Source organism: Vulpes vulpes, chromosome 11 (genome assembly GCF_048418805.1).
Source record: "Vulpes vulpes isolate BD-2025 chromosome 11, VulVul3, whole genome shotgun sequence".
NCBI classification, from domain to species: domain Eukaryota; kingdom Metazoa; phylum Chordata; class Mammalia; order Carnivora; family Canidae; genus Vulpes; species Vulpes vulpes.
Genome location: NC_132790.1, coordinates 9,408,763 through 9,435,152, shown reverse-complemented (window position 1 = coordinate 9,435,152; position 26,390 = coordinate 9,408,763). Strand labels below are relative to the sequence as shown.

General features: G+C 56.3%; 2 protein-coding genes across 2 annotated transcripts in view; one reads left to right on the top strand and one right to left on the bottom strand.

Annotated features, from left to right (window-relative positions):
* The window catches only part of KCNC1 (potassium voltage-gated channel subfamily C member 1), a 43,002-nt gene extending 28,040 nt beyond the window's left edge, over positions 1-14,962 (top strand). Inside the window, exons 2-4 of the mRNA XM_026008161.2 lie at positions 2,859-3,792; positions 11,295-11,483; positions 13,516-14,962. Coding sequence (XP_025863946.1) covers positions 2,859-3,792; positions 11,295-11,483; positions 13,516-13,580 — 1,188 coding nt within the window. The 3' untranslated portion in view covers positions 13,581-14,962. The remainder of the gene's footprint in view (positions 1-2,858; positions 3,793-11,294; positions 11,484-13,515) is intronic.
* Positions 14,963-19,710: 4,748 nt separating this feature from the next.
* Positions 19,711-26,390, bottom strand: part of SERGEF (secretion regulating guanine nucleotide exchange factor) — a 218,494-nt gene continuing 211,814 nt past the window's right edge. Inside the window, 2 exon segments of the mRNA XM_072725469.1 lie at positions 19,711-19,826; positions 19,829-20,079. Of these exon segments, the coding sequence (XP_072581570.1) occupies positions 19,734-19,826; positions 19,829-20,079 (344 nt within the window). The 3' untranslated portion in view covers positions 19,711-19,733.

Here is a 26,390-nt window from a genome sequence, read left to right as displayed (position 1 = left end):
GGCCCCTGCCTCTCAGCGTTTCTCGGACACGCATGGGGTACATGTTCTTCTCCTCTCTCACAAAGTCCAGGGCAGGGGCATGACCTGCCCTTTGGGATCTGGTGAATGTCAGACTCTAAGACGGGGGGCCCCCCAGAGGAAATCTGCAGGCAAATACCCAACATTTGGGAATGTGTCTTTAGCTCCAGGGGCTTCGGCAACTCTGGTGATGAAAGGAGCTCTGGAGCTAGATGAACTGTGGTCAGAGGTAGTGGCCTCTTGGAGTTGCTTCCACTTTGCTTTCCTGGTCCACTTCCATGGTGACCCAGCTGTGCACTCTCTGGACCCTTAGAGAGCTGTTTCTGGAGTGGGAAGCCCTGGCTCAGTCCCTACCCTGCCCGAGCTTGTCCAAACCCCACCTACTTCAAGACAGGGAGCTTATCTTTTCAGTTCATTGCATTGTACTTGTCTTCATGTGTGTCCTTTACCCTCAGCTGGGCAGGGAGCTCCCCAAGGCTGAGGCTTTATTCCACTCTGCTGGCCATAACCTAGCACCTGGTAAAGAGTGGAGGGAAGAAAGGGTGGATGGAAGGATGGATGGCTGGAGGGCTGGATGGTTGGAGGGGGGCTGGATGGCTGGATGGCTGGAGGGGGGCTGGATGGCTGGATGATTGGATGGGTGTCTGGATGGCTGGATGGCTGGATGAGCAGGCAGGTGGAAGGAAGGAAGGGAAGGAAAGGAGGGAGGGAGGAGAGAAAGGAGGATGGATAGATGAGTGACAGGAGAGATCCATCAGTGGATGGAAGGAAGGACGCACAAGGATCATACTTGATAGTAGTCTAGGATAACATTTTTAAAAATTGTGCAATGCTCTAAAACCAGCAGGACTCAGAGCATACCATGATGCATGGCTCAGGGAAACGGCTTCCAGTTTGGGGGCCTGAGGCTTCCCATCTTGGACCAGAGAATGTCTATAGACTTCTCTTACTCTGACATTCTGAAATGCAGTCTTTGTCCCTTCCCCTTCCTTTGCCCCTTCCTTCGCCCCTTCCTCCAACCCGGAGTGTTCCTTGAAAGGTCCACATAGTTCTTGGTTTCTAGATCCATGCCAGGTTAGGTGCCAGGTCCCGTGGCTGTGGTCAACCCAGACAGGGCTGTTCCTGGACTTCCCGTGCTGCATCCCCACCCCCGCCACCTACTATGACCACAAGGTGGGGAGGTGCATCCGTGCAGACTACAGAGTTGCTAGAAGCAGCGTGGCTGCCTCTTGTCGTGGACACAGGGCGGGGCCTTGGCACTTCTTGAAGATCTGTGAGGGCAACTCTGGAGAACACAGGTGCCACCCACTCCAGACTGTAGCCCGGGGCTGCTTCCAGAAGGTGTCCTTGCTCCGGACATTGTCTTGTGCAGGCTGGGAGAAAGGGCCCCAGAGGGGAAGGGAACTGTGGGAACATGCAGGCGGGGATGACCAGCTGGACTCCTGGAGGAGAACCAACTGGCGGGGCTTCCTCCAGAGCTCCGGGGGACCCAGCTGGAGGCTGTAAGGAGAGGCCTTGCCTGGAATTCAGTCTGAGGTGATAGACAGCACTGGATTCTCTTTGCTCAGGTATCCATGTCTGCTGGGGGCCAGAGAAGCCCAGGGTCATCAGATGAGGCCACCAAACCAAAGCAAAGGAGCTCCTGAACCTTTCCCCAAGGGCTCAGGGCCAGAGCAGGTGGTTCTGGACAGGCTGGGTCATCCCAGCCATTTCTTTCTCACTGGTAGGGTCTGAAAGGAGGAGGCGCCCATATATGTTTGGAAAGCCCAGCGCCCAGCAACCCCCTCCTCCGTCCCACCCACTCCCCTACCCTGGGGCTGGCAGGCAGCAGGAGAGAAGCAGACCCTGTGGTGTATGCTGCCTTTGAGGACCCCTGGTCCAACTCTCCTGCTGCTTGAACCTGCAGCACAGTTTTGCTGCCGAATGACCATGTAGCCTCTATCTCAGCACTTCCAGGCACGGGGAACTCACGTCCAAGCTGGCGGTGGAAGTTCCTAGGAGGACGGAGAGATGGAGTGTAAAAGCCGTCTAAGGCCGTGGGGCAGATATCTATCTTTTGCAGTTCTAGATTCAAGAGCACCCGAAAGAGCCCCCATCAATGAGGTATACATTCCTGAAAAAGAAGGCTAATGGACTGCGGTAGGAAGGAGGAGGCCTGGGCCATGTGGCCTGGGAGGGGCCAGATTCCACCATCACTGCCCCTTCTCATTCCTTTGCCACCTTCAGCCCCAACAGGCTAGCGCAGTTTTATGATCAGGGTGGGCTACGTGCTTTGTGAAATCCTCCCCCCACACACCCACCAAACCACAGCGGCTTAACACAGTAGTAGTTGGTTTTCCACTCAGGTATTTAGTGGATATCTTCCTTTTCAGGGACCGAGGCTGTGTCCTGGTGGACGCCCTGGGCCCTAGGGCGTCAGCATGTAACTGGCAGCTGGGGGAGGAAAGGGCCTGGAAGACGAGTAGAGCGGTTCTAAGAGCCAGGCCTGTCACCAGCGCACACCCCTGTCATGCCCTGTCCACTGGCCGTGAACTCAGTCACGGGACCCCAGCTAACCCCAAGGAAGCCTGCAAATGGAGTCGGGCGGCACGATCAGTAGGAAAGGAGAGGCATTTGTGAAAATAAAGCAATCTCTGCCACAACTTCTCACCTCCCTGAGCCTCTTAGTCGGTGCTCTGAGGACGGAAAGGTGGCCTGTCCGTTTGGCCCAGGCTGGAGGGGACGCTGAGCAGGCATCTTCCCCTGGCCTGGCCTCTGACCAGACCCAACGCAAAGGTACCCCGGGTTTCTTTGCGCTGGGTGGGAGGGCCTCCCTCTGACACTGTGTTTCTCCTCTGCAGTATGTGGCCTTTGCCTCCCTCTTCTTCATCCTGGTCTCCATCACCACCTTCTGCCTGGAGACCCACGAGCGCTTCAACCCTATTGTGAACAAGACCGAGATCGAGAACGTTCGGAATGGCACGCAAGTGCGCTACTACCGGGAAGCGGAGACGGAGGCCTTCCTCACCTACATCGAGGGCGTCTGCGTGGTCTGGTTTACCTTCGAGTTTCTCATGCGTGTCGTCTTCTGCCCCAACAAGGTAGAGTTCATCAAGAACTCGCTCAACATCATTGACTTTGTGGCCATCCTCCCCTTCTACCTGGAGGTGGGCCTCAGCGGGCTGTCCTCTAAGGCTGCCAAGGACGTCCTGGGCTTCCTGCGCGTCGTCCGCTTTGTGCGCATCCTGCGCATCTTCAAGCTGACCCGCCACTTCGTGGGCCTGCGGGTTCTGGGCCACACTCTCCGTGCCAGCACCAATGAGTTCTTGCTGCTTATCATCTTCCTGGCCCTGGGCGTCCTGATCTTCGCCACCATGATCTACTATGCCGAGAGGATAGGGGCCCAGCCCAATGACCCCAGCGCCAGTGAGCACACCCACTTTAAGAACATCCCCATTGGCTTCTGGTGGGCCGTGGTCACCATGACGACGCTGGGCTACGGAGACATGTACCCGCAGACGTGGTCCGGCATGCTGGTGGGAGCACTGTGTGCGCTGGCGGGCGTGCTGACCATCGCCATGCCTGTGCCCGTCATCGTGAACAATTTTGGGATGTATTACTCCTTAGCCATGGCTAAGCAGAAACTACCAAAGAAAAAAAAGAAGCATATTCCACGGCCACCGCAGCTGGGATCTCCCAATTATTGTAAATCTGTCGTAAACTCTCCACACCACAGTACTCAGAGTGACACATGCCCGCTGGCCCAGGAAGAAATTTTAGAAATTAACAGAGCAGGTAGGAAACCTCTTAGAGGCATGTCGATCTGACCTTTCACCTCCGCCCCCTGTAGCGATGATTCCTGATTCAGTCAGACTGCTTCCTTAGTTCCGTGGGCAACCCCGGACCCCGTACTCAGTCTCGAGGTGTGGAGCCTGGGGGCCCAGGGAGATGCTGGGCAGCCAAATTCACAAGGCGAGAGCCTGCTGGAGGAACCTCACTGGTGGCCCTGGGTAAGGAGGTTGGCGCGCTGGTCTCGTGAGGTTCTGAAGAGACGACATGGCCCGCGAGGTTGCTGAGGACTCTCTTAGCAGGAGCCCAGGGGGCTGCTGCTCGGTGGGCAGGAGGCAAGCGTGAGTCTCTGACTCAGGCCACTGTCCCAGTGTCGGGGCAGGGCAGGGGTGGGTGTGATTCGGAAATGCCAGACAGCTTCTGATGTGGTCTTTACTCGGCTCCCTTCAGGCTGTGCGGGCAGCACAGTTGGTGCACGGGATCTGGCAGGAGGGTCCCTGCGAAGGCAGTAGCAAGGATTCTCACCCCCAACAGAGCCTGTCTCCATAGCTGAGTAGAACTCCTGCTCTGATTCCGGCTGCCTAGCTCCAGGTGCGTCCTAGGAGACGCCTGTAGCCCTCCGTAACAAGCTTACTTACCCCATAGCATGCCGAACCAACTCATCTACCACCACTCTAGAGTTTAGCATTTATCTTTAGGAACCTGTTGGAGCGACTCTAGCTTTCACGTTGTCTGTTTGGGTTGACGGTCGAGTGGGAGTTTCCGGTGGCCTTCTTCTGATGGAAGCGGCTGGTGAGCAAAGGACTAGAGGGGGGCCACCACCCCGGGCAGCTTAGACGAAAGCACTACAGACCAGCAACCACCTCCCACCGAGGGTTCTCCCCATTTCCGGCAGTAGGTACTGCAGCAGCAATACGTGACATCCAGACCAGTGTACAGCCACATTCCCATGAATTCAGTGGGGGGCCAGGGGGGAGGGGGGCCACGAAACAATACTAGTCACCGTGGGATATATTCTCATATTCCATGGCTAGTGGTTTGTTATGGGACTATCTCAGTTTTATGAGAACCTGCACATAGCACATAAAGTTGATCACGGGGCTCTGGTCCGAAGATATAAAGCCCATAGTCTACCTCTACCCATGGAATACCATCGACTTATTCTGTGGACACAGGGATTTCAAGGAAGTGAATGACCCAGAGAAGAATGACAACACTGAGCTAAGAAGTGCCGGGGTGAGGGAGGCTGAGTGAGTGGTAGGTAGCATTTAGTCTATGAAGGATGTCCCCGTGCCCAGGTCTGGCAGGAGGCTAGCTCAGCCCTGGATGAGCAAGTTTCCCCCGGTTTGGGTGGCCTCACCCAGCGGATGATTGATTCTTCCCTGCTAATGCGCCCACCACCCTGTCCTGCCCCCGATCTGGCTTCATTCCACACCTGTGCTGCCCAGCGCAGTACCCCCAAGACCCACCTCTCTGCCCGTGGGGGCTCTCCTGCCTGTTCATCTGGTCCCATGCCCCTCCCCACTTCCTGGATTCCTGTAGGCACTCAAGAGGAATGTGGTCAGGGTACTGGGCTGGACCAGGGGGTGGGCGAGGGTCTCCGAGGCTAAAACAGGGGGCCTGAGGTAGGGCTGGGCCCCCGGGCTGAGGCATGGCTCCCTTCAGCAGGTGAGGCACGGGCTAGTGGAGAGCTCCTACCCCACCTCTCTGCTTTGGATTAGGTGGACGTGTGACCTCAGGAGCCACCATGACGGCAAGAGGAGTTCCTGGGGCTCTGGGGAGGGTCTGGGCTGGCTCAGCCCCCACTTCCACTCCAGGCCCCAGCAGGAAGAGCTCAGAGTTGGGTGACATCACCGTGACACTACTTGGCCCTCCTGTCACATGCCCTGCAACACTCGATCTGTCAGTGCCCCAAGCTTGGGTGCCCAGGCCAGCCTACCAAGGATCCCCAGTTCACTCCAGTCAGGCACAGACTCCTCTGTACTCCTAGAAAATGCCAGTATTCTCCATGTGCTGAGGGCATGCACACGCACACGCAAGCTCAAACACGCACACATGCACGCACATGTGTGCCAAGTGCAGGCGTGTGTGTTCGGACATGCACGCCAGCTAGTCCCAGAGACAAAGCCCTCTTCCCATGCTGCAGCAGACCTGTGAAGCCCTTCCACTCCTGGTGGATCCCCTGGGCCCCCCAGCCCTGGCCGCCCTGGCCCCAGACCTCAGGGACCCAGAGAGCTCTGGCTCGCGCAGTCTCTGGCTGAGGAGGGATTTGGGGCCTCCCAAGCTGGCCCTCAGGAGCCCAGATGCCCAGACCTTCCTGCCTTTCTCTCCCCCCACTACAGTCTGCCCTCCCTCCCTCCCCAAATACTCACTTGCCCTGGAGGTGCTGTCGTGCTGTCCAGACCTTGGCTCCCAGACCCCTCTGAGCCTCATCCCTAACCCAAACACTCCTGCTTCCAAAAGCTGGTATGTGAAACCCAGATGATCTATCACCAAGGTGCGTGGTCCTAAAGGGACCTCCATCTCTGCATCACTGAGTCCCTTCCCATTTGTTCCCTCCTCTGCTTGCAGCTACATACCTAGATGGGAGTGGGGGTGTCTATGAGTGAGTGGGGTGGGGAGGCCAGAGGTGAGGAAGGCAAATGTGGGTGGAGACCTGACCCTACAAGAATTGAGAGAGGTAAGACACGACCCCACAAGGCCTTTCCAGCCTCGCTCCACCCCCCCAAGGACAGTCAGGTGGCCTTGGTGAAATCTGGGTTTCCTAATTCCACATTTAGAATCTGGTTTAAGGCCACATGCAGCCTGCTGGGCTCTGGAACACCCCCTACCCCTCACCCCCCCACCAAGGGCCAGACTCCTAGGACTCAAGCAAGGCCTCCCGGGCACATCAACAGCACCTTCCCTCACCTCCACCTCTTGGTCTGTCCTGAAGCTTCAGGTCTGTGTGTCTGTGAGGGACGATCTGGTCTCTTCCTCTGTACCATGGCTGGCATGGCCTCAGGGTTTTGGGGATTTGTCCTGTGGGGGGTCATAGAGCCTCATGGGGGGATGCCAGGAGGGCTCCCCACATAGGGACTGCCTGGGGCCGATGGCTTAGGAGAAGCTGCTCATCTCCCTGGAAGGGTCTCCTACCCCTCTGTAGTCGGGCTCCTAGACCACCTGCCCTGGACAGCTCGGAGCGCTCCCTCTGTCCTGCCATGTCCATTCACGTGTGTGTCTTGTCCATCTCCGCTCCTGTGACATGGGTTGGTCCTCTGTGGCGCTGCATATGGGGCTCCCACTGTAGGTGAGCGGGGTGCTGGCACGGGGGTGGGTTGGTGGCCACACCTACTTTTTGCCCACTGGCAGGTAGGACAGCATGAAGCCCCAGAGAAACTCCCACCTGGGCTCCCCAGGAGCTACCACTGCAGCCTCTGGTCCTCTTGGAAGGGGGATTCTCCCCTGGGCAGCTGCGTCGGCAGGGCCTCCAGCCCTGGCCTTGCACTGTCCCCCGCTGGGCTGCAGGGGGTGCTGGGAGTGGCGGTAGTCCATGGGGCGGGAGGGTGACAGGATCCGGGAGGGGTGACCAGACAAGGTGCGGGCAGGGGCCCTGCACATGGGGCCGACCGAGTTTTTGCTCGGTTCGAGGGCCAGGGTGGGCAGCTGGGGTTCGGAGTGGGGTCCTCGTGGCCCCCAGGCGGGCCAAGGGGGAAATAGCAGAGAAATGAGCCCACTCTGGGGGCCAGGCATGGGTGTTCTTTTCTGTGTTGTTCACATTTTCTCTCTTTCTCTCTCTCTCCACTAATCATGTTTCTCTCTCTCTCTCTCTCTCTCTTTCTCTCTCTCTCCTCGTTTTGTTGCATGACTTGTGCCAGTTCTCGTGATTATACTCTGCTCGTGTCTCTCACAGACTGTCCCCAGTTAGCCTGGGACTTTTTCCCTGGGCCCCCAGCTGGGCAGACCCCTGGGGGCTAAACCTAAGGCAATGCCCAGCACCCCCCACCCTGCCCCAGCCTGGCGTGTGTCCCCCCCCCCCCCCCCCCGGCGCCCGCTGCTGGTGTGAACAGTAAGTACCTCGGCGGTGCCCGGAGAGCAGGGCAGAGACGCCAGCCGTGCTGGCCGAGGGCCCACACACCGGGTTCTCCTTGCTCCAAAGTTTAAAAAAAAATGACCCTCTTGCAGATGCTCATCTCTCTCAGCCCATTTCAAAGCCTGGAAACCATCTCCGTGAGACGCTGCCCATGCTGTCATTTCATCATTGCAGGCCGGCGGGGCTGGGGGGCCGAGGGCCCGGGCCAGGGCGGGCAGGGCTCCCGGCCTTCGGGGGAGCCGGTGGGAACCAGGGCTCCCGGGGGCCTTCTCCTCCGAAGGACAGGGCGGGGCGGGCGGGGGGGAGGCTTGGGTGCGCTGGCACCTCCGGCCTCTTTCACGGGTTCCCCAGGTTCAGAGAGTCGGGCCCTCGTTGGTTTCTCCCCTTTCCAGCCGCCCCTCTGGAGTTGGGGAGGGAGAACCCAGACGAACCCAACCCGCAGATAAACCCGCTGCCCGGGGAGGCTGGCTCCTTCGCAGAGCGGGACCCAGACCAGCACCCAGCCCTAGCTTCCCGCGAAGGCCACCACCATTGAGAGAAGCAGCAGGCCCCAGGGGGGTCCTGGAGGCTTTCCAGAGAGACGCGGGTGCCCAGCTCACACGCACCCGGGAGGCCTGACGGCTGCCCCTGCCCCCGGCCCCCGCAGGCAGACCAGCCCAACTTGGGGCCCTGGAAGGCCGAGGGAGCCGGACTCTCCGGGGGGCACGCGCAGAGGGGCGGGGGCTCAGAGCCGGAGGCCGGGTCGCCACCCACCTCTGACCCACCCCGGCCGGGCTACCCGCTAGAGGTACCTCCCGGACAGACAGACAGATGGTGGCCTACAGGGAGGCAGCACGCCCGCGCCTCACCCACTCTCCCCTCCCTGGTGCCCCTTCCCTTCTGTCCTGCGCCCACCCTGCCCCGGGAGGGGACACAGGGGCCAGCCAGAGTGGGAGGCAGGCCGGGGCGTGTCCGTGCGCACACGTGTGTGCCCACAGACACGCCCCAAGCGCCAGGCAGCTCCCAGACCCCAGAGAGGCCCCAGTCACGTGATGTCAGAGTTACCTTGGTAACTGGCCTTTCTGGTTCAGAATAAATCGGGGAGCGAAGCCCCTGGGATTTGTCAAGAAACGCACTGTACGTGAAATGCTTTGCCATCTTGTACGACAGACCTTTTTTTTTTTAAGTTCCAAAATTATGATGGGATTTTTTTTTCTTTTTCTTTTTCTTTTCCTTTTTTTTTTTTTTCTTTTTTTTTGGATTTGCTTTACGAATAAACCTGATTGGTCCATTTCTCTTTTGACTGACTGCCTCTTTGTAGTGACATGATGTGTACACGGCCGTGATCCCACCCACGGGCACGCTGAGTGTGTGCACGTGGAGGAGGATCACTTGTGCGTGTAGTTACATGATGTGAACAAGGTCATGGAGGAGGGTCCGCTCTTTAGCCTTTCAGAGAGCCTCCCCTCGTGTTCACACCCACATTGGTGTCGCCTTCCCAGGAGGCTCTCACCCCAGATGAAAGCTTTGAGGAGGCCCCGGTGCCCACCGTGGGGACTGAGTTGCTCTACCCTGGCCTGGAAGATTCTGCTTTGAGGGCAGAGAGCAGGGGGCAGGCTCAGTCCCCAAGAGTGATGGGCGGGAGTCGAGGCCAGACAGGGCTACCTGTGCCAGCTCCAGAGGCTTCCACGGCTCTGCCCCTGGACTTGGGAGAGGGAGTGCTCCTTGCTCTGGCCAGGCCTTGCCCCCCACCACGTGTGTCCTCAAACCTCCCCCCAGGCTCCTTCTAGGCTGTCACAGAGGCCAAGATTCCTCTTTCCCTGCCCGAGTCCATCCGCCACTGTTGTCTTTACACGTCCATTTGCTCTGCTTTGCCGGGACGCTGCTGTGAGGAGCGGAGGAAGGGAGGCCCTCCCACGTCACGGCCCGCTCTCACCGCTCATGCATACATCCCTCCTGTGCCTGTGCCAGCTGACCAGGCCCGCTGCGGGCGGAGGGGGCGGCAGACGCCGGTGTGATCCGAGTGGGGTCAGGGCCGACTGAGGGACTAGCCTAAGTCTGCGTGGGGGGGTGGAGCAGATAGGGCGGTTGACCTGGGTCTGTGTGGGGACAGAGGAGGCCGTGTGGCCAGGCCTGGTCTGCATGTGGGCCTGTGGGCATACGGAGTGGCCTGGGCAAGCCTGTGGGGACAGAGGAGGCCATGTGGCCAGGAGTAGTCTGGATGGGGGGTGGGTATGTGGAGTGAACTGGGTGAGCCTATGGGGATAGAAGAGACTGCATGGCCAGCCCTAGTCTGTATGGGGGTTGGGGCAGAGAGTGACCCAGGTGAATCTGGGGACAGAGGAGGCTGTGTGGCCAGGCTTGGTCTGCATGTGGGCCTGTGGGCATACGGAGTGGCCTGGGCAAGCCTGTGGGGACAGAGGAGGCCATGTGGCCAGGAGTAGTCTGGATGGGGGGTGGGTATGTGGAGTGACCTGGGTGAGCCTATGGATACAGAAGAGACTGCATGGCCAGCCCTAGTCTGTATGGGGGTTGGGGCAGAGAGTGACCCAGGTGAATCTGGGGACAGAGGAGGCCGTGTGGCCAGGCCTGGTCTGCATGTGGGCCTGTGGGCATACGGAGTGGCCTGGGCAAGCCTGTGGGGACAGAGGAGGCCGTGTGGCCAGGAGTAGTCTGGATGGGGGGTGGGTATGCAGAGTGAACTGGGTGAGCCTATGGGGTTAGAAGAGACTGCATGGCCAGCCCTAGTCTGTATGGGGGTTGGGGCAGAGAGTGACCAAGGTGAATCTGGGGACAGAGGAGGCTGTGTGGCCAGGCCTGGTGTGTACGGGGGGTAAGGCATGCCGAGGAACCAGGTTGAATCCAAACAGTGGGGGCAGGACGAGCGATGACATAGGGTATGTGTGGACAGCAGCGTGATGCGGGTGGTGAGGCGGATGGCAGTGGGGGAGGGGAGGCGACAGATGGGATCTCAGTGGGCTGGGGAGCCTTGAGGAGCTAGCTAGGTGCGATCGGCAGCAGCCAGGCTCTGGTCAGCAGCAGAGAGCCGTCTGAAAAGGCCCCCTCTGTGGACTGGAGTTTTCCCGCGTGTCTGTCTGTCCTCTCCCCGAGCTCTGTGTCTGCCCCCCTACCCATGACCGCATCCACACCATCCTGTCTCATCGGCCCCACCTGGGCCCTGGGCCCAGCCCCCAGCACCACGCTTGCTGGCCCCATCACCAACTCATCTTTTTGCAAACTTTGAGCAAACCCAGGAGCCCCTCCGTCCCGCATGGTGGGCAGCCCGCAGGCTGCCTCAGTGAGCCGGGGACCGCAGCCTTGGGCCTCCCCCTCGGCCCGCTCGCTCTTCTGTCCTCAGGGACAGGCCGCCCTCTGCCAATGCCCCGCCTCTGGCTTGTCCCCCTCCCCCACTAAACGGTTTTCAGTGTCTCAATAGCTTCTGCTTATATGTTTGAAGATTCCAAACTGAATGGGGAGGTGGCGAAGGCCGCGCTGGCGAACGAAGACTGCCCCCACATAGACCAGGCCCTCACTCCTGATGAGGGCCTGCCCTTTACTCGCTCGGGCACCCGCGAGAGATACGGACCCTGCTTCCTCTTATCAACCGGGGAGTACGCGTGCCCGCCTGGTGGAGGAATGAGAAAGGGTATGTAGGGGAGGCGGGGGCACTCTGCATCAGCTGGGCCGCCTCGCGCTCCTGCAGGTGGGCGGGCGGGGTGGCAGGGAGGGGTGCTGAGGGGCAGGCAGGCACGCTGGGGGGGCGAGGAGCGGAAGGAGCCCCCCACCCCCCCAGGCTTGGCCTCCAGAGGTCTGAGTCCCTTTCTCCCAAGTGGGATGTCAGGCTGGCAGAGAGAACTGGAGGTCCCGGCAGCGGTGGGTTGGAACTAAGCTGAGGGACAGGAAGGGCCCCGGGACAGGCCGGGTGACTACAGGGTGGTGACCCTCAGGCAGGGGGCTACCCGGGGATGTGAGAGGAGACGTGACTCCTCCAGGCTGCTCTGGCAGGTGGCCGGTGAGACCAAGAAGGCAAGGTGATCGCCCCCGTCCCTTGGTTGAGGAGACCCAACGGTGTGGGCCTGGCCTGGCCAGTACCCTGTGGGCTTAGCCACCCAAGATCCATGTTCGGGAACAGCACCCTTTAAAGAGAATCTGTAGGCCAGTGAGAGGAGAGGCATGAAGAGAGAGGTGGCCTCAGGCCTTGGGGGGCGTGAGGCCAGTGTCCTTGCAGAGGTAAGAGGTGTGCTAGTGGCAGTTGGAGGACTCGCCAAGAGAACTCTGTGCAGCGCCTTCCATCTCTGGTCACCGCCCTGGGTGTGGTCAGCGGCCCCCTGAGGTTGGTGAAGGCTGAGCCCCATGGTGACCTCTGTTCAAGGTCTCCTTGTATCAGACCCTTATCTCAGGCTGACCCCCCCCCCCCCCCCCGGGAAAAAACTTCTACTAGAGCTTGAGCATGGGCTGGAGAGAAGCTTGAGGCGGGGGCCCAGAGCACCCTAGCTCCAGGCTTCTAGCATGGGCCAGGAAGGTAGAGGAAGCCATCCTTGGCCTATCAGACTGGCTGGGCAACTCGTGCATGTCTGGGAGGGGCCTCACGTGCTCACCCGGGATGCATGCTGACCGGAGTGAGCAGGTTGGGCCTGAGGGAATAGTTGGTTTTTCAGAGCAATAGTTGGTGTGGCCTGTGGCCATTCACAACTGCTCCAGTATTTGAAGTGGTTCAACAGCACACCAGGAGAAAACACAGAATTGAGAATAAAGGGCAATCCCAAACCCAGAAGGAGGAGAGGCAGCCTCCGCTGAGTTGGGGAAGTCCTTCTGGTCGCTGGCACTTAGTGCGTGCCCACCTGATCCAGGCTGGTCCCTGCTTCCTTGCCCTGCCTGGAGGTCCCTCGGACCCCAGTGCGGCGTACTGCTGCCCGCATGGTGCTGCATGGTGGAGGGCTGCGGGCCTGGGGCGGGCCCATCCTTGGCACCTTCCACGGATAGGCCTGATGCTCCCCTCCGCAACTGGCTTTTTCCTGGGTGGAGGCTCTAGAATACAGGAGCAGGAGCAGCCCAGGGGAGAGAGGGGGGAGGAAAGCAGAGAGACTTTGTGGCTGTGCTCTGCCCGGGAAGGTCTCACGGGCTGACTATCTCCTTCATCTTGAATGTTGGATCAATCTGTGTGGCCTAAAAGAGCAGACAGGAGAGTGTCTTGACTGTGCTTCCAGAAGCCCGGGGAGTGTGGGACAGAAGAAGCCCCATCTCCCTGTAGTGGCCAAGGGAGCCCAGCGGCAACCACTGTCCACAGGTGGTACCCTGCTCCCCGATCCCACAGAGGCGTGGGTGCCAGGGTCTTTGGGAGGCGCCAAGGGTGAAGTGTCCCCACCCACATCCACCCGGCCCTGTTCTCATGGAGTCATGACAGCGCCGAGGACTTGCCTTACTCGGGATAATTGCAGTGCATAAAGCCACGTGCAGGGTAGGAGAGTTAGGGACTCACTGGATCCCCAGGAGGGAGAAAGAGAGGAATGCTGGGCCGGCTCACTGCATGGGAAAACCAAGCCAGCTGGAGAAGAATCTGCCTGCCTCTGCATGCGGCTGTTCTGTCTTTCCTCCTCCTTCCTTAAAAACTAAGTACCAAGCGGGATGGGAAAGCCAAGAAGAGAAGCTCAAGTGTTAATTGTATTCTTTACATACAGATCTTTGCAAAGAAAGCCCTGTCATTGCTAAGTATATGCCGACAGAGGCTGTGAGAGTGACTTGACCAGGCGGCTTGGCCGAGGACACTGGTGGCTATTAAGCATCTGGGTGGACCAGCAGCCCCTCCTCACCCTCGGACAGAGTAAATTCACGCCATGCAGGTTTGCCGGACGAGTCCGAGTGGCCCAGGTCTTGTACTAGGACGGACGTAGCTTTTTCTACGGCCAAATGGTAACCGACCGTAGAGGATTTCTTTTCCTTCTTTTCTTTTCCTCTTCTTCTTTTTTTTTTTTTTAAATTTTATTTTATTCGGGGAAGGGGGTGGAGGGGTTCCTTAGCATGACTTGCATGAAGTTAAAGAGAAAACCCAGCAAACCAAACCCACCAACCCCCCTGCAACTGTAATGATCACCCCAAACAACCACAACAACGAGAAAAAAAAAAAAAAGCAAAAGTCCTCTATTTTCTTTCAAAGCTCTTTACTTTTACACAAACGTTGCTGGAGCCAGACTGTCACGGCGGTCGGTAGAAACCTGTGCATTTCTGGGGGCGGGGGAGGGCCGAGGGCGGGGAACGGATTGCTTCCCTTTTTTGTACACGGAGATGGAGAGTCAAGGTTCCATAAAGGGCAGTCGGTCAGTCATCGGTCATATTGACCTCACCTTCATAGCTCATCTCTCACGCGGAAACTGAGAACTTTGCTCCAAATAGAATTGTGGAAACGCGCACCGCGGCTTTCTTCCCTGTCTGGCATGCTTGTGACCCCAGCGGACGTCTCCCCAAGACCCCCGACAGCGGCTAGTCTAGGTCGATTCTATCATCTTCTTGGTGTGTAGATCCAGTGTGACCAGCTCTCATAACAAATTGTTCATAGTAACTAAGCAACACCGTACGGATTTTCCAAGTGTTACTTTAGAGCTCCAAAAGATCAGGACCACGGGAGGGGCGGCCCTCCTCCACCTTTATCAAGGCACAACCTGGCATTGTATGCAATTTAGTACTTCAGAGTAAAAAAAAAAAAAAAAAAAAAAGCAAAAAAACAAAAAAAAAAACTGCATGCCCAATGTTATGCAAAGCGATTCTAGCATGAAATAAATTTTGTATCATGGTTTCTGTATAGTCTAAAGCAGATTTGTTTTCCTGAAGCAATTGGAGGTTTGCAGAGACCCACTTCTGCATCTTGAATAAATATAGTATTTTCCCAACAGAAACAGAGGACAGTAGCTTGGCTTTGATCTGACTCTAAAATTAGTGGTGGGGTGGGGGGTGGGGAAGGATGATATTTTTGAAAAACACATGCTTGAGTTGAAAAAAAAAATGCAACATCTCGAGCTTTCACTGCAGCTCGCAACATTTCCTGGAAAGAGAGCAATGCTGCTTTAGCTCAACACCCTCCCCTCCTTGGGCCCTGGCCCTCAATAATAAAAAGCTGACTTTTGAGATGAAGCACGGATTTGGGTTTTTATTGCCTTGGGTCGTGATTTGGTTCTGCCTGTGATCCGGCCTGCTGTGCTGGGCTGGGTTGGGGTAAACCTGAACCCTCGCTCCTCTGGTCTCGAGGACCCAGCCAAGATGCTGGCTGTCCTCCTGCTGGGAAAACAACAACAACAACAACAACAACAACAAACAAAACCAGGTCCTAAGAAAGAAGTTGTCCTCTGGAACCCTCTCTGCAGATCCTGTTTGGTCTGGGGAAGGAGACAACTCTCAGAAGGGATGGAGCATACAAGGACTTGACCCTATAATGAGACATCCTCTAGGGGGTTCACTGACACGGAAATTTCTCTGTGAGTCATGCCATCTTGATGACTCCTTGAATCTGGCCATGTCAGAGCTCCCAGCCCCTGTGCGGACCTTAATCACCCCCTCCTTCCAGACCTGTGAATCTGATGTTGGCAGAGGCGAGGGGCTGACTGACAGGTCTGGGTGCCCTACCCAGCTATGCCCTGCTGGGCCCAGTCTGGTGGACCTCCTTACTGCATGCATCTCCCCCAGCCTGGAGGCCTCTTGAAGGGGAGGAGCCCTCTCTCAGGGATCTTGATTTGCACTGGTTGTTCACTTGGTTTCTCATGGGGGATGGAGTGGGGACTGGGCCTCCACTTCGTTTCTTATCCATTGGAGGATCCAGGAATGTTCAGGTGGGGAGGCCCCTAATGGTCATGGTGGTCAGCCTCTGAGCATTTTGTAGATGAGGAACTGAGGCCACAGAGGAGAATGCTCTTCCCAGGGCCACAGAAAAATGGGTGTGAGTTTCCCCAGATGTCAGCTCTCTCGATGCCTCCAGCATAGACTGAGTCGGCCGTCAGGTGGGTGGGTAGGAGGCTGAAGGTAGGTGTGAATTCTCATCTAACATTTCCTTGTCCCCTGGGAGCCTTTGCCTGAACTTCCACCCCGTGTGGCCCGGAAACCAAGGGCCGGGGGTCCATGGAGCGACGAGTATGGTAAGGCCTCCACCCAAGGGGTCATGCAGCCCAAGAGCAGCAAGGTCACACTATGTGCCCCACAGCCATTCCCAAGTCTCAGGAGGTGGAAGCCAAACAGTCTCAGCTGCTGCAGGGAATGTCGTGTTCAGTCTACTTGGGACCCAGGCTGGAGGGAGCACCTCTGGTGGACTTGAGGGGACATAGCACAAAGCCACTTATGGTGTGGGTTTTCTGGGACATAGTAGCTAATGGGGAAAAGAGATGAGCATACCCTGAGCGTCTGCTGCGTGGGGAGCATCTGGGAAACATTGTCTAATGACAGCCCACGTATTCAACCTGCCTGTTTTAGAGGCTAGAGGACAGGTGCAGAGAGGGGAAGTAACTGGCCCGAAGCCACACAGCGGATGGAAGAGGAAGGAAGATTTTAACCCAGGCGGGCTGACTTCAGGGCTCAGGTGAAGCTGTCTCAAGCTGACTGGGGCCTTCCTGGGGCTAGAGCCCAGAACTGACAGGGACACTAGCATGGCTGGTCCCGGATCCCAGGGCCCCCAGGACTTGGCCTCCTGCCCTCCTTCATGCAGTGCCATGGGTGCAATAGAAGCTCAGAACCTTCCACACACACATCTGGCCACCTCGCTCACCTGCCTGAACACCTGGTGCCCTGAGAAGGGAAGGGAAGCTCCTTCAGTTGGCCAGCACAGCGCCCCCCGCCGCCCCGCGGACTCTTGTGGCTCCGGGGCTCCGACCCTGTGCACCCAGGACGTGCAACTCCCTCCCTCGGACAGTCCCACCACTTCCCACCTCACCAGGTAGCTCCCAATTCCCGTGTCACTGGGTGTCCTTCCAGGTGCCTGGGGGGCAGGGGAGAGCACTTTCCTCTGAGCCCCAGGCCCGCATTCACCTTGGCAAGCACAGTCTCATCCAGTTTGGATCTGATGGCGAGTTGGAAGGTGGTGGGCCTGCTGGGGGAGAGGGGGTGCTTGTGACCAGGAGGGGAGGGCGTGTGGCAGGCAGGCGAGGAGGTACACATGCCACTCGCGCCTGGTACGTGGTGACCCTACACTGTCACTGCAGACGCCCGGCCGGAGGCCTGCGCGCTCACGCTGGGCTCACTCCCCTCTTCTGTTCCCTTCCTTCTTCTCACACGGGAGGAATTCGAAGGCCACTCTACTTGGTCTATCAGAAAGAAAGTAATTTTTAAAAATGAGCGAGTATTTACCCAAACTGGCTCCTATGGCTCATTAGCTAACCAGGCGGAGGACACGGACACCGACTGTCAGTGGTTATAACCCGCACAGCGTCGTCCTCACACGCTTGTCAGAGGCAAACAGAGGACGGGTGGTGTGAGGGGATCCTGACCCCCCTGAAGCCCCCCACCCCGTGGGCGCCCTAGGAGTGTTCTCACCGGCTCATTTGTTAGCATTTATTGGGCCCTTCCGCTGGATCAGAGCCCATCCTTGGTGAAGGGGTTCCGGAATCGACCAAGACCAGGCCCCTTGCTCTCGAAGAGCCCAGGGTCTGTTTGGAATGAGGGGCCTGGACATCTCTAAGTCGGAGAATGACCACAGGACTCGAAGGGTCCAGAAAAACACGTGGGCGACACTACTGTGGACGGCCCTGGAGTTTCCAGGCCCCCGTCAGACCCGGTGAAAGGACTTCCTGCTGCCGCGGGAAAGGCCGAGGGGGGCCCGCGAGGTGACAGGACCGTCCGCCGCGTTGTCTAGTGCCAGGAGCCGCTCACTCCCCGCGTGTGGGTTTTCTGCGCCCTGTGGGCGAGTCCCCAGCGAGTCTGAGGCCTGAGATGCGTCCCCCCCCCCCCTTTCAGCGGGGAAGGAGGCCTGAGAGGCTTCTTTCTTAGGCCCACAAGGCCTCGGAGGGGCCCTAGGGCTCAGCAGAAGACTCAGAACTGGGGTGTCTGCCAGCAGGTGCTGAGGGAGGCGGGAGGGGACCCGGGACCCCCAGGCCGTGTTGGCTCCTCGTGAGGCGGAAGCTCGTCCAGAAGTCCGGGCCTGAGGCTCTCGGTGCGGGCCGGCTCTGGCCTGTGTCTGACGCGGTTCCTCTAGCCTGTAGGCCGGGCGGGGCGGGGGTCATCCCGGGCCACCCAGCTGCTCCATCTGAGGGTGTGGGAACCTCGGCAAGACCAGCTCAAGGTGCACAGAGCCGTCCTTCCCGTTGCAGAAGCGCTTACAGACTCTTCTAGGCTCTCGCTGGTTCCGGGAGGTGGGCGACCCGGGCCTCGCTGGCCGGTGGTGCCGTTCCCAGGATGCAGCATTGGGAACAGGCCTCCACGCACTGGTTCACGGTCAGCCAGTGGCTGCGGGTGGTGCCCAGGCTCAGGCCCGGGGAGCTCAGGGTGGTCCTCGGCCCTACTCCACGGAGCTGAACCCACTCCTGGTCCCAGGGTTGCCTCTTGTCTGGCCCCCCTGGTCGGGTTCGAGGCTCCGGATGGGTCACCTCCCGATCAGGACCCTGGGCCAGGAGTGAGGTGTGTGGTCCTTTCCCCTTTTGTTAGGCCTCTGTTTTCCCAAATGAACAATGGAAATGTTGGGTAAGACCAGTGGTTTCCAAACTTTCTCAAGGACCCCTTGTCAAGTGAAAGCTTCTGTGAAGCCCAGTATATAATGTAGATGAAAATAAAGCTGCTGTGAATAAGGTGGAGGGTTGGGGACCTGGACCTCTGTCCAGGTGGCTTTCCTTCACCCATAGCCCACGGTGGCCCCTGAATTCTCGGGAGACTTCCAGGGCTCTAACAAATGCACTTTGAAGGTCACTAGGCTAGGAGGTCATGACAGGTCCTCTGCTCTGAGGACCTGGGGTTTTGTAACTTCCTGAAGTCTGGCCCTCAGGGACCCAATCCTCTCCTGAGTCGCCGAGGGAAGGTGGTGTGGAGTGGGCCACAGACTGGGCCAGCGAGCTGGGGACACTGCCACACAGTCTCCAGGCGAAAGCCATTTTCTGAGGCCCTCTGGCCAGTCATAGCAGAGAGACAGGCGCTCTGTCCCCCAGAGCCACAGCCGCCACCTAGGGAAGCCTGGGGCCAGTGGTCTGGCCTGTCCCCATTTTACCTGAAGCCTCTTCCTGCAGAGGCAAGGGCAGATGTCAGGGGTTAATTAGGGTCAGACTCCCCGTGCCCCTCACCTGAAGCTATACAGCTTGGCGGATCCAGGGTCCTGCCTGGCTCGCATGAAGACACCAGTCTTCTGGTTCTAGATTCCCTGGTCTGTCCCCAGCGTCCCCTCTGCTAGCTCTTCCCAGAAGTCTTGTCTCTTTCCCCCTCACTCATCTCCACTTCCTTCCAACCCTCCATCCAGAACCTTCTCCCTTCACCTAGTCACCAAGATAAGAACTTCTTCTTGTCCAAGTGCCTGCTTGCCTGACCAGGGCACCCCGACCTCCTCAAACCAGCAAACTAATGTGCCGAGACTCGAAGGCTGCTGGACCGTGACAGCCATGGGCGCTGGGCTGGGTTCTCTGTCCCCACCAGGGAAAGACAGGCTGGAACCTGCTGGTTTCCATGTCCTTGGCGATGGCAGTTTGAATGTTGCTCAGAGACCAGATTCCCCAGCCATGCAACCAACTTGGGTTCTTGCTATTGCCCTCGTGGGGAGACTTGTTCCCATCTGCTGGGCGGAAGGGATGTCTGTCCTTGAACCCCAGACACTGGCCAGACAGCCTCCCATCATTCTGGCCCGTGGTCAGCCCAACCACAGTACCTCCGGAGCCCTTCTCAGGCCAGCCCCACCAGCTGACCAAGCAATTCTCTGGGAACACTTTGGGTGGGAAAAGTCACTTTATTAAACGGCCTCTGTTACAAGCCCCCCATTTCTGGACCTGCCAGATTGGCTTTGGGTAGAGGTTTCTGGTTGTCTTTCCTTCCACTTTCTCTCTCTTTGTCCATGGCTTCCTGAGATTCAGTGTCCTCAGTGGCATCTGGGGAAGAGCTGGTGGTCTTGGGGCGCTGGTCCAACTCAGGGCGGGCTGGCGGCTGGCAGAGGGCCAGGGAGTGGCCAGCCCCACAGCCCACGAGGAGTCCCCGTGACGACCGCAGAGCCTCCACGGGCTTCGGGGCCCAGACGTTGGCTTCGGAGCCATCCCCGCACATGCCGTGCTCGTTCCAGCCCCAAGAGTAACACGTCCCTCCTGTGCAAGAGAAAGAAGACTGTTCTAGAAGAGGTTTTGAGAACAGCGCTGCAACACTCACCCTGGGAACCCGGGAGACCATAAACCCCGTTTACAGGTGAAGACACCGAAGCTCAACCATGCTTGGTGGCGAGCTCACTACCCCTGCTGCCACCCTGCCCCCCACAGCCTTTTCAGGGTCTCCCTCTCCCGCCAGCCCCCCTGACCTTCCTCCTCGGCCCCTCCCTCACTCTAACCTCCTCTGCCAGCAGCCCCCACCCACCATCGTCCAAGGCCCGCCAACTCTGCCTCAAAATACTTCAAATCCCTCCCGGTCTCTCCATCTCCGCCATCCCCTGATCCCAACACCAGTCTCCTACTCAGTGAGCCACGCCGACAGCCAACGGGCCAACGGGCTGCTCACCACCCACCCCAACCTTCAAGGATCGAGGAACATCTTGGTCACCTCTGACAACCCAGGTCTGTCGCATGGCTTCCCTGCTCAAAAGCCTTCAGTGCCTCCCACATCCTCATAAAGGCCTTTCCGCAGCCCGAGAGGCCCTGAGTGAGCTCTGGCTCCTGACTGCCTTGCTGGCCTCCCCTTACCCAACTCCTCTCCACCCCACTGCATTCCAGAACCCCTGCCTTCTTTCGCTTCCTTACATACGCCTTGCAGGGCCTTCTCTTCTCTCCAGGCCCTCTCTGTACTGGGCCTCCCAATCCAACTCAGGGCCTCTTATCACCCTTGGACTTTTCTCTCACGGGAATGTCGTGGTGGGCGTACTGTTCCCTCTCACTAGACTATCTGCTCTACAGGGGTGGGAAGGACCGTGTATGTTCCGTTCACTGCTGTATCCCTAGCCTGGTACACAGCTGGTGCTCAATAAAGGCTCACTAATGGGGGAAAGATCGAATGGACTCAGTCACAGAGTCAGGGAGTCTCCAGGCCAGCATTTGAGCGCAGATTTCTCTGACAGCCTGTGATGCCCACGCCCCATCACAGCACCCTCTTTCTAGCTTTTAGACCCTTTCCTGGGGCCAAATTCACTCATGTTTTTCTGCAGTCATTGAAAAATTTTCCTGTCCAGTTTATTAAACGAATGCTAATCTTCATGACAAAAAAATGGAAAATATGGATGGGTGTAAAGAAAAAGCAGACTTTGAGTCTTGCCATTAGTATGAATATTTTAGATAATCTCTTTAGAGATCTTTAATTGGTGAAATTTGTAAATACTTGTGTATGTTTTGTCCTGCTTTTGTCCCTTACTATTGTAACACAAATATTTATCCACAGAACTGTAAATTATTCAAAAAGTAAGTTAAAAATAACTTGTTTGAAATTTGGAAGTAGCTCAACCCGCAGAAAGGTACAAAAAATAATTTAACAGACAAGACACATTACCCCAGCCAGATCTAGAACATTAGTCATCATTTTACTGTATCTGCTTCAACCCTTCCCTTAAAAAGAAAAAAAAGAAAAAAAAAAAAGATCAATCATAAAAATACAGACTAAGCCCTGCCTCCCATTCTTGCCCTCCAGCCACTTCTTCTCCCGGGAAAGAGCCACTGTTTTTGAAGCTGGTGTTCATTACTGCCAGGCTGGTTTTATACTTTCTACCTATGTGTCCTTAAATACTGTGTAATGTTTTTAGTTTGTTTTAAAGATTTACATAAATAGCATCACTGAAATATCTTTTTTTATACTTGTTCTTTACACTCAGCTTTGCTTTTGGAAATTTATCTGAGCTGATAGTTACAGGTCTAGTTCGTTTATTTTAACGGCGCGTAGTATCCTGGGATGGAGAAGTCCCAGATTTTACTTATCCGCCTCCCTCCCGATGGACAGCTCTCTCGTGGTAATAACTGCCGCTATTTTATTATGCAATATATGATTACGCAATATATGATGTATAGGAATATTATACAATGATAGTAATATTGCTGCTATTGTGAGCAGCACTACCATGAACACTCTTGAGCACGTCTCCTTGTACAAAGCGGTGCTTGTGAAGGGTGGGTCCCTACAAGTGTGAGGCTGTGGAGTCTCCTGTTGGGATTTTCGGTATGGCCTAATTACTGTCCTCCCCTCCAGCCCCAACAGCTGACCCGTACGATGAATGAATCTGCGTTTCCCTGACTGCTAGTGAGAGGGACCGTACCGAGTCACCTCTTATGAACTGCCTCTGTACATTCTTTGCCTGTTTTCCTCTTTGGTTGTTTGCCTTTTTCTCGCCGATCTGTACGTCTTCTTTGTGTATTCTTTTATTTACACAATTCTTCACTGTGCTCTGCATTTTAAGTGTCTTTTCCCAAAAGTCCATGGTTATGTCTCTTCGCTTTGCTTATGGTATCTTTTGTTAAACACATTTCTTTCAGATGATTGTCTAAATTGTCCATTGCGGAGACTCAACAGTTTCCTTAACCCGTACCTATTATCAGATACATAGGTTGTTTCTAATTTTTCATTATTTGGAATAATATTCCTGAGAACATCGTTGCACGTCAATCTTTGTCCATCTAATTGCTTTCTCAAACTAGATTCTTAGAACGGGAATTCCTCGTCAATGGGCATGGACGTTTTTGAGATTCCTGAGTACTGCTCTGAGTGCTTCCACAGTATTTTCTCAGAAAGGCCACCTGAATACAACTACAGCAACCTGTGGAAGTCTCCATTTTACTCCAGCATTGCCAGTATTTATTGCTTATTCTACCGTTTAGAAATCTTCTCTCGTTTGAAGACAGAAAAGATATATCACTGTTTTTATTGGTCTTTCACTGCCATCAAAACTGAAAAATAATTCTTATGTTTCTCAAATATTTGTATTTCCTCTTTTGTATACCGTCTGCTTCATATCTTTTTCCTGTTTAGTACAGAAAGAAGGCTTTAAGAGACAGGTGGTCGGGGTTCAAATCCCAGCTCCTTTATTTATTAGCTGAGTCACGCTGGGCAAGTTACTTAGCATTTCTGTGCCTCATGTCCTTCATCTGTTAATTGGGGACAACAGCACTGTCACCATAAAGTTGTTTACAACTATTAAATGAGTAAGTATGTATAAAATACTTAGAATGGTGCCCGGCACGTAGTATAATATAAATACTTGTTCTTATTCTCTGTTAAGAGCCTTCTTGTTTTAAAGATTTTTATTTTAGGAATATTAATTCCCAAAATATTAAATTCTTTCTCTGCCATAGCTGGCATAAGTGTTTTTTTCTCGGTCTGACTTAAAATTTTGTTTTGGGTCTTCTGATAGAAAACATAAGCCTTATGGTTCTTTGTAGTAAAATACATTTATCTTTTATACTTTCTTCTACTGCTTCTAAGAATTGAAAACCCATCCTTATCCGGATCAGGAAATACTCTCTTTTGATTTTTCGATGGTTTTACTTATTTTTAAAAAATCTCTCCATTTCATTCTTTATCCACTGAAAATCTGTTTCACAGACCACTTTTTCACAAGGAGAGGCTGGCTGGCCCGGGATTACCCTTCCTTTTCCTTGTCCCTAGTAGGAAGGCAGTCACCGGCCAAAAGCTTGGGTTTGGGGAAACACAGATGTCCCCCTGTTTGGCCCACGAGCGAGGAAGTGCACGCAGAGAGGACGGGCCCCAGGCTGCGGCTCCGACAGTCACAGGCCCCGTCGGCCAGGTGGGTGCGAGGCCCGGGGCGGGGGGCGGACGCGGCTCGGGACCTGTGGGCCCGGCCCGGCACCTGGCGTGGGCTTGGTGCCCGGCCCTGGTGAGCGGCACCAGCTGACGGTCAGCGGGAGCGGCGGTGGGAGGAAGGCAGCGCTGGGCGGCCGGCAGGACGCGGCACGACGGGCAGCTGGCAGGGCCCTCTCCTCCGCCCAAGGAAGCGTGCTCCGAGGGGCCGGGGAGCCAGAGGCCTCGAGCCAGGCCTCTCATGCCCACTGGGTCGAGAAGCCTGGCAAGGGGCCGGAGATGTCCTCCCCCAATACTTCCCAAGAAGCCTACTGGAAATTGGGCGTTTTAGGTTCTTTATCTCGTTTAACTCCAGCAGCCCTGTGAGGCCATGCTTCATAGATGATCCTCATTTCATAGATGATGACGCAGAGGCGCCAGGAGGCAGGCGGTGTGGCTCCAGAATCCGTACCAGCTCTGCATATTACATACCAGGGCTTGCCAAATTTATTCTAAAAAGGCAGATAGTAAATATTTGAGGTTTGAGAGCTTCATTTGGTTTCCGTTGCATATTCTTCTTCTCTATCATAACCCTTTCGAAACCATTCCTAGCTCGCGAGGCCAAGCACAACAGGCCGCAGGCTGGCTTTGGCCTGCGGGTCGGACCTTGCTGGCCCCTGGCGGACATGTGTCAACATACGCTGTTCACCGTGGACTGGGCAGTGCTGTCCTGGGTCCCACACTCCCAAACATCTGTGTGACAATGGCACTCCTGTCCCCGTCTGCATCGCTGGGTTGCCGGGGGGAGCACGGCATGAGTTGACATATTCAAAGACCCAGCACTGTGCCTGACACTTGGTGACAGCTCCTGCCCACGTATGAGGCACACCACGGGGAGAGGGGGAAACGGCGAGGAAGGCCAGGCCAGTGTCAAAGCAGATGGGAAGGCCCAGGCTGGAATGACAAGAAGCTGAGGGTTTCTGAACGCTTTAAACACACTTTCTATAGGAAGAAACCAGGCTGCTGAACTTTAAAAATGAAGGACTGGCCCCTGAACGGACGACACCTTGAAGTACTGAGCCCCTCCAGCAGTTTAGAATGGGTTCCCTTTATCCCCCTCCAGCCTCACTTAGGGCCGCCTTTTCAGCGGCACCGTGAGGATGGGAAGACCCTCTGGATTCCGCACGCTGCTGCTGTGCAGGCTATTCTCACGAAGAGGTGAGAAGAAGGGGGGGGGGGTAGCCTACGGTAGGCCTCTCCCTAGGCTAACTGGAATATGGAACGCCCAGTTTTCAAAACAGGTAGGTTGCAGATGATTCCTGGCCTTACGGAGGGCTCTCTGCAGCACGCCTGGCGCTCACCAGGTCCTTGGGGAAGTAAAACCCACCTGATTGATCCAGATCTGCGATACTGGCCCCGAGGCACATGGCTGGGCCTTGGGTGGAAAGACCACAGTTCCTGGGGGACTCCCTAGCCTCATGGGGCTCAATGGAGTTGGCCTGATCCATCTATGCTGTGACAAGTGATGGGCTGGTGGCCCACCACACTTGCGTCAGCCTAGGAGCCCTGCAGGCAGCGGAACCTAGGGACTGGCAGGGTCCTGGCACAGGCTGGACACAATACTCAAATCTGTTCAGGCCTTGTGGCACCTGCCTGAGCTTCTTGGCAACCTGGGTCCTTACAGGGCCTTATGGTGCCGGGATTATAGCCCAGTGCTAGGGAGGAGGCCGCATTTCTGCTGGAGGGCCATGCTGAAGAGGGGCAAACACCTGAGCATGTGACAAAGCACGTGTGGTAAAGCTTCATTTGGAACCACACAGTGAAGACTACATTTCCCAACCTCTCTTGCAGCTGGGTATGGCCAATGGGATGGAAGCCAGAATGTTCTGTAATAGCTTACAGCACCCTGCCTTCAAAGACGGATGGCATGCACCCTTTGCCACTGGGAATCTGTGTGGTGGCTGGAGCCCTAGCTGCCATCTCAAGCCACAAGGATGATGGCTGCCCCCTCAGGATGGTGCTTCCCAATTTCACACAAATGGCACTTAATCCCCACAGCAACCTTGAGGGTGTTACAAACTCCATTTTACAGATGCAGTAACTAGGCTCAACGGGGTGAAATAACTTGTTCACAGTCACACAGCCACTCTGAGCAGGACTCGAATCCATGACTCCCGAGTCTCAGGCTCATTCCCTACTGCCAAACCACATGAAATGGCATAAAATCACCAAATGCTTAGTGTATGCCGGGCCCCGTGATGAATACTGAATTCACTGAATCCCCCCAACAAGCCTGTGAGGTACAATCTAACGTCATCCTCACTTTCCAGAGGGATGGCATGAACCCCTCAAGGTAACAGAGCTGGTTGAGTTCAGACCCAACTGGAGTCCAACCTGGGCAGTGTGACCCCGGGCCTCTCCTGTTAATATACGGTCCTCTCTAGCCTAGGCCTCAGGAGGTCGGGAAGGCCCTGCCCCTCCTGCCTCTGGTAGGCGGAGGACGGAGGGAGGAATGCGGGCAAAGAAGTCCGGTAACTAACAGTTCACCTCGTCTCCAAAGACCTCACAAATTTACATTTGCACTTGTCTCACCAGGCTGTGAGCCCGATGGGGTGGGGTGCTGAGAACAGGGCACACGGGACAGGCGAGTGGACGTAGCACATGTGGACCTGTGCCCTGCCCACGGCCTTTCTGA